General features: G+C 45.7%; 1 protein-coding gene across 2 annotated transcripts in view; it reads left to right on the top strand.

The window, feature by feature from the left end:
* The first annotated feature begins 1,984 nt into the window (after positions 1–1,984).
* Positions 1,985–8,088, top strand: part of LOC126418799 (uncharacterized) — a 49,281-nt gene continuing 43,177 nt past the window's right edge. For both annotated transcript variants that reach the window (XM_050085734.1, XM_050085733.1), the window contains exon 1: positions 1,985–2,112. In XM_050085734.1, the coding sequence (XP_049941691.1) occupies positions 2,024–2,112 (89 nt within the window). In that variant the 5' untranslated portion in view covers positions 1,985–2,023. The remainder of the gene's footprint in view (positions 2,113–8,088) is intronic.

The raw sequence follows: 8,088 nt of genomic DNA, 5'->3' as shown, positions 1-8,088 counted from the left end.
CTGTCGGTGACATCGAGAAGGAGGAACTGCGCCCACGACCGCTGCCCGCGCCACTGTAGCTGCGGTTCTCTACGTCACCAGTAGTCTATCTAGAGAGAACCCTGTGAGCCCTTGTCTCAGGTCTTCTCTTCACAAGTACATCTGTTTCTTATTTTGGGTTTGCTGATTGCTGAAAACTGGCTTAAGTTTGCTGAAAATTTTATTTTAGGTTCTTGTACTTGCAACGAAAATTACAAAATAGTCCACAAAACGCAACTTGCCCATTCTTTCTTTTTCTGCTTTCACTTCCTCTTCAAATTTGTCAACATATGTTTTAATTCTTTAATCTTGTTTGGGAGTACCACTAAATATGTGGAGCATCCCTATCTTACTAGTCTTTCTATCAGTGCTTCTTGCCTGTGTCCGCCTCACTAAGTGGACACATGCTGGACACGATTTCTCTGCAATGGCAGTGTTAATTTTTAGTGTATTTGGGACCGTTCCTCAACAAACTGAGACAGAACTTCGAAAATAGGAAATTAGAATTTCTGCAATCATTGCTTCTGCTTAATGCAGATTCAGACTCAGTGAGGTTTTAGAGAACTGACATTTGTTTAAACAATTTGTTAACAATTTATAAAAAAATTGATTATTTTGTCTTCGAATCGCAAGTGGTAAACTCACAAAAAGATATGAAGATCGGTTTGTTCATTACACGTGAAATAACGACTGCATAAAATCTGAATTACTTCTGGTGCATGATTCTAGAATTGACTGTGCCTATACGGGAAATAAATGTAACTTAGGGAAAAGGAAATTTAAAGTTTTATTTGGTTGTAACTTACAACTTTCAAGTATATTTTTTATAGTTAATATTTTACTGCTGTGTCTTCAGCATCGTCTGAATCAAGGGAAGGATATCTCTTTTCGCCTTCACACTTCCTTGCTTTTGACTTATTTTGCGCAGTTGAGAAGTCTACACCTATTTTTGTGTCCGAAACTTTTGAAACAATAACATCGACACTTTTTTATGCCCGTCCTGAGTTGTGCCTAGATTGACTCCTAATCTCTCCAGAAGATCGATTCTTTTATATACCCTCGTTAAAAGATGGAACAGCTTCTAAACCACCCAGTTTTACTATTCCGTAGCGCACAAATACTGTCTTCGGTAAACGATTTTAATTTACAGATTATAAACCTTCATTGAGTTCTGGGTCTCCCCGTACTTAGAATGTTATTAAGCAAGGTCCCAGGTACAAGTATTATGGTGTTCACAACTGTCGTGTTTATGTTCGTAATTTTCGCCATGAGGTAATGCTCGTTTATATTTTCATTAGCTTTCAGGACCGCTGGGACAAAGGTTGTACTATGGATCGCCATCATTTCGTATTTTATGAAAACACACAGCTTTTAATCATGCCGCCTCCAGAAACGAACCCAGGATCCGCACCTGCTACCAACAGCCTTTCTTCACGGGTACCATTCATGACTGGAAGTGTGAGGGGGAGGAAGAAACAGTGCTATTCAAAATACCTTTCACCACACGGCATAATGTAGCTTGCAGAATAGTTGTAGGTTTAGATAATCGACAAGGAAGTCGCCATGAAACCGGTCGAATGATCAGCAAAGAAAATTTGAGAATGTAGAGTCATATACACATTTTAACAGTAGTTTTTACCGTGTCCAAGACTGGAGTCAACGACCCGACCCAGGACCGAGACAGTTTTGTAGCCGATACAAATTCTCTCCCTGGGCGAGTAACGGCTTGTTGTCTGCTCATGAGAGGTGAGTTCATCTGGTGGAGGGCAAATGAATTCGGCTCCCTTAACACCGCGGACGACGTTCACCCTGTGTATGGGTTTGTATTGTGCGGCGTTCGCCGCACTTGGGATCAACCGGAGCTTCTTCCTATCTCGCGGATCCCACTTCCTGCCGCCGGATACCGTCGTGTGCTCACTTCCGGCCCTAAAGCAGAGCTCGTGTCGCATCGAAGTGGCGGGCTTCTCCAGGATGCACTTCCAGTAGGTAACTGCAGGACACCGCTATGTCATCGCGACCGGCATGCTTCATTGTCCTGCTGTGCATCGCCATCGGCGTAGCCGCAGGTGATCAGCCGCCAGTACAGGATAACAGGTGACGTTCTTGTCTACTGTTACTGTCATCGCAAGGCGGAATTTAAACTGTGGTGTCACCGCCAGACACCACACTTGCTAGGTGGTAGCTTTTAAATCGGCCGCGGTCCATTAGTATACGTCGGACCCGCGTGTCGCCACTGTCAGTGATTGCAGACAGAGCGCCGCCACACGGCAGGTCTAGAGAGACGTCCTAGCACTCGCCCAGTTGTACAGCCGACTTTGCTAGCGATGCTACACTGACAAATACGCTCTCATTTGCCGAGACGATAGTTAGCTTAGCCTTCAGCTACGTCATTTGCTACGACCTAGCAAGGCGCCATTACCAGTTTATATTGAGATCATAATTATGTATCATAAAGAGCGATGTTCTCCAATTATGGATTAAAGTTAAGTATTCCAGAAGTTATGTACTATTTTTGGCTACTATAATTCCTTGTCATTTTCCAGACCTCACGCCAGTCTGCGTGAGCTTAAACGCGTGCCTTTCGGCTTCCTCTCATAGTGACTTGGCTGTCTTGCCAAGTCACAACATAAACATAGGTGACTTATCCTGTATTCAGAGCGTGTTGTAGGTAGTGAGTTCATTTCGTATGTTTTTCGCTGCATCCTGATTTTAGTACGAAGTCCTAGACACATTCTATTTCATAGCGGTTGATAGTGTAGTATAGAAATGTACGGCTTTAAAATTTGTGATGCAATTTCTTCATGTCAGTTACCACAGAGGCTGTGGAATTGTTAACGGTTAAAACTATGCGTAAGTTTCCACTCCCACTCTGCCCTGTATTCCAAGTTCTTTTTTTTCGGTCATCAGGCATGTGACTGATTAGATGTGGACTTCCAAGAATTCCTCACCAGTGCCATTATTTTCATCTCAGAGTAGCACTTACGCTCAACGCCTCCAATACTTTGCTGGATGTTTTCCAATCTTCCTTTCCCGTACATTTTTTACCCTCTACAGCTCTCTCAAGTCCCACGGAAGTTATACTTTGCTTTCGTAACACATGTCCTATCATCCTGATCCTCCCTCCTGTCAACGTTTTCCATGTGTTCCTTTTCTCGTCGATTCTGCGGAGTATACTTAATTCCTTATCTTATCAATCCACTAAGTTGTCAGCATCCTTCTATAGCAGCACACCTAGTGCGTTAGGAGTCACGTATTTGGTTACATGCTAGGAGCAGAAAACCAAAACAGAAACAAAAGTTTGACATGCTGCTTTTGCTGAGAGTGCGATGATAGTAAAAGGCAGTCGTGTTGTGTTCGGAGCTAGGTTAGATCGTGCCGTAGTCCGGATTCATTAATTTCATATATATATATATACATATATATATATATATATATATATATATATATATATATATATGGCATTGGTAGATCGCTGGAGGAAGTTAGCACCGCTTCTGCACACACACACACGTCACCTAATTCCTGCAAATTTGGAGAGCCTTGACGCCACGTTCCATCACATCACAGGGTTCAGATCTGGCATGTTGGGGGCCAGCATCTTAATTGCAGCTCGCCACCGTGTTCCTCGAACCACTCCATCACACTCCTGGCCTTGTCATATGACGCATTATCTTGCTAGAAACTGCAACTGCCATCGGGAAATATGATGGTCATGAAGGGGTGTACGTGGTCTGCAACCATTGTACGATACTCCTTGGCCGTCATGGTGCCTTGAGTGTGAATGTTCCCCAGAGCATAATGGAGCTGCCACCATCTTGTCTCCATCCCACAGTAATGGTATCAAGGAGCTGTTCTACTGGAAGATGATAGATTTGCGCCCTCCCGTAGATAGGATGAAGACCATGCAACGCTCTGCCACTGCACCAACGTCCAATGTCGTTGGTCACCTGCCCACTTCAATCGTAGTTGCCGGCGTCGATGTGTTAACATAGGTGCACACGCATTGGCCTTCGGCTGTGGACTGGCGTTCAGACACACTTGTGGATTGTGTTCAGGCACACTTGTTCTCTACCCAGAATTAAAGTCTGAGGTTAGTTCTGACACACTTCGCCTCCTGTCCTGCTTTACCAGTCTGCCAAGTCTATGATGTCCAGCATCTGTAATGATGGGTGGCCGCCCAACCCCACTACGTCTGGACGTAATTTCACCTTGATATCACCACAGCACTCCTCGAAACCCGACAAATTGTGCAGTTTGTGTATTTCGTGCCCTCGCACAGACTCAGATAGACTACCAACCTTCCCCATCCTACACACAGACGGCATGCTCACTCATACAATATGCGCCATGCGTATGTCTGACTAGCAGTTATTCCTTGCCAGGTGACTATGCTATCGCCTAGACATGTTTATATCGATAGTAGGTCGGTCGACATTATCTTCTGTCTGCTCAGCGAGTTTTTGTATACACTACTGTCCATTACAATTGCTACACCAAGAAGAAATGCAGATTATAAACGGGTATTCATTGGACAAATATATTATACTAGAACTGACATGTGGTTATATTTTCATGCAATTTGGGTGCATAGATCCTGAGAAATCAGTACCCAGAACAACCACATCTGTCCGTAATAACGGGCTTGATATGCCTGGTTGTGCATTATCCTGCTGAAATGTTGGGTTTCGCAGGGATCGAATGAAGGGTAGAGCCACTGGTCGTAATACATCTGAAATGTAACGTCCACTGTTAAAAGTGCCGTCAATGCGAACAAGAGGTGACGGAGACGTGTAACCATTGGCACCCCATACCACCACGCCAGGTGGTACACCAGCATGGCGATGACGGATACACGCTTCCAATGTGCGTTCACCGCGATGTCGCCAAACACGGATGCGACCGTCTTGATGCTGTAAACAGAACCTGGATTCATCTGAAAAAATGGAGTGTTGCTATTCGTGCACCCAGGTTCGTCGTTGAGTACACCGTCGCAGGCGATCCTGCCTGTGATGCAGCGTCAAGGGTAACGGCAGCCATGTCCTCCGAGCTGATAGTCCATGCAAACGTCGTCGAACTGTTTGTGAAAATGATTGTTGTTTTGCAGACGTCCCCATCTGTTGACTCAGGGATCGAGACGTGGCTGCACGACCCGTTACAGCCATGCAGATAAGATGCCTGTCATCTCGACTGCTAGTGATACGAGGCCGTTGGGATCCAGCACGGCGTTCGGTATTACCCTCCTGAACCCACCGATTCCATATTCTGCTAACAGTCATTGGATCTCGACTAACACGAGCAGCAATGTCGTGATACGATAAACCACAATCGCGTTAGGCTGCAATCCGACCTTTATCAAAGTCGGAAACGTGATAGTACGCATTTATCCTTACACGAGGCATCACAACAACGTTTCACCAGGCAACACCGGCCAACTGCTGTTTGTGTATGAGAAATCGATTGGAAACTTTCCTCATGCGACCACGTTGTAGATGTCGCCACCGATTTTATTATAATATATGATGATTTCTGACATAATGCACATACTTTTTGTTGTGGATGGCAAGACAGCCAACCCACTATGAGAGGAAGCCGAAAGGCACGCGTTTTAGCTCACGCAGGCTGGCGTGAGGTCTGGAACAGGTCAAGGAAATGAGACTAGCAAAGAAGGACGTAGCTGTGGAATACTTAACTTTAATCCATAATTGGTGAACATCGCTCTTGACGGTACATGTTTTACAGCATCAATAGTAACTGGTAATGGCGGCTTGCTAGGTCGTAGCAAATGACGTAGCTGAAGGCTATGCTAACTATCGTCTCGGCAAATGAGAGCATATTTTGTCAGTGAACCATCGCTAGCAAAGTCGGCTTTACAACTGGGGCGAGTGCTAGGAAGTCTCTCTAGACCTGCCGTGTGGCGGCGCTCGGTCTGCAATCACTGATAGTGGCGACACGCGGGTCCGACGTATACTAACGGACCGCGGCCGATTTAAAAGCTACCACCTAGCAAGTGTGGTGTCTGGCGGTGACACCACAATGGGTGTTTCCGTTACCAGAGTGGCCGAAGTATTAGGCGTTTCAAGAGGCAACCACGTACAGGGAAAGCGGAAAACCTCATGTACCAAATCACAACTCGGACTATAGTGTATGTTGAATGATTGTGACAGACAGTCATTGAAGTGGACTATGACGAAAAATAAGAGGTTTAGAGCAAAACCCACTGCAGAACCGAATGTCGCACTCGTGAACCTTGTCTGCGCCGAAGGACGCGAATGGAGCTCCATAAACAGGAAAGAGTAGTGCGAGCTGAAATTGCAAAACCACTGGCCAGTGATGCAAATGCCCGTAACGGGGAAACGTGGTGCTGAGGCCATAAAACCAGACAGTGGAGAAGTGGAATAATGTCATTTGCTCGGGTGGGTCTTCTTTCACACAGTTTCCAACTTCTGGCCAAGTTCATGTACGAAGAGTAAGTGATGATTTGGTCAGCTATATCGGTGTATTCCCTGAGCCGCATGGTTACTCAGCAACATCGCATTACTGTCAATGATTATGTGATCTTATCGCATGATCAGGTCCAGGTCATGACGGAATGTTCGTTCCCCAGTGGTGATGCCGTGTGTTCCAAGGCGACAGCGCCCTTGTTCACATAGCTTACGTCGTTCACGACTAGTTCTGGGAGCACGAAGATGAATTTTCCCATCTCCCCTGGCCAACGTTGTCACCATATCTCGAAGGTATTGGCACTTTTTGCCTACTTTGGACAGAAATGTGCATGATCGCTTTCCACCTCCACCGTCGTTACCTTACGCTGCCGCTATTTAGCAGGAAGAACGATACAACATTCCCTTAAAAACCATACTGGACCAGTATTCATCCATTCCGAGATGATTGGAAGCTATTTTGAATGCCATCGTGTTCCCTACACGGTATTAAGCATGGTGATATGTTTGTGGCGTTTCCATATACAGGGTGTTACAAAAAGGTACGGCCAAACTTTCAGGAAACATTCCTCACACACAAAGAACGAAAATATGTTATGTGGACATGTGTCCAGAAACGCTTACTTTCCATGTTAGAGCTCATTTTATTACTTCTCTTCAAATCACATTAATCATGGAATGGAAACACACAGCAACAGAACGTACCAGCGTGACTTCAAACACTTTGTTACAAGAAATGTTCAAAATGTCCTCCGTTAGCGAGGATACATGCAACCACCCTCCGTCGTATGGAATCCCTGATGCGCTGATGCAGCCCTGGAGAATGGCGTATTGTACCACAGCCGTCCACAATACGAGCACGAAGAGTCTCTACATTTGGTACCGGGGCTGCGTAGACAAGAGCTTTCAAATGCCCCCATAAATGAAAGTCAAGAGGGCTGAGGTCAGGAGAGCGTGGAGGCCATGGAATTGGTCCGCTTCTACCAATCCATCGGTCACCGAATCTCTTGTTGAGAAGCGTACGAACACTTCGACTGAAATGTGCAGCAGCTCCATCGTGCATGAACCACATGTTGTGTCGTACTTGTAAAGGCACATGTTCTAGCAGCACAGGTAGAGTATCCCGTATGAAATCATGATAAGGTGCTCCATTGAGCGCAGGTGGAAGAACAAGGGGCCCAATCAAGACATCGCCAACAATGCCTGCCCAAACGTTCACAGAAAATCTGTGTTGATGACGTGATTGCACAATTGCGTGCGGATTCTCGTCACCCCACACATGTTGATTGTGAAAATTTAGAATTTGATCACGTTGGAATGAAGCCTCATCCGTAAAGAGAACATTTGCACTGAAATGAGAATTGGCACATTGGTGGATGTACCATTCGCAGAAGTGTACTCGTGGAGGCCAATCAGCTGCTGATAGTGCCTGCAAACGCTGTACATGGTACGGAAACAACTGGTTCTCCCGTAGCACTCTCCATACAGTGACGTGGTCAACGTCACCTTGTACAGCAGCAACTTCTCTGACGCTGACATTTGGGTTATCGTCAACTGCACGAAGAATTGCCTTGTCCATTGCAGGTGTCCTCGTCGTTCTAGGTCTTCCCCAGTCGCGAGTCATAGGCCG

Source organism: Schistocerca serialis, chromosome 9 (genome assembly GCF_023864345.2).
Source record: "Schistocerca serialis cubense isolate TAMUIC-IGC-003099 chromosome 9, iqSchSeri2.2, whole genome shotgun sequence".
NCBI classification, from domain to species: domain Eukaryota; kingdom Metazoa; phylum Arthropoda; class Insecta; order Orthoptera; family Acrididae; genus Schistocerca; species Schistocerca serialis.
The sequence above is the reverse complement of the archived record's forward strand: the minus strand, read 5'-3'. Positions and strand labels throughout refer to the sequence as shown.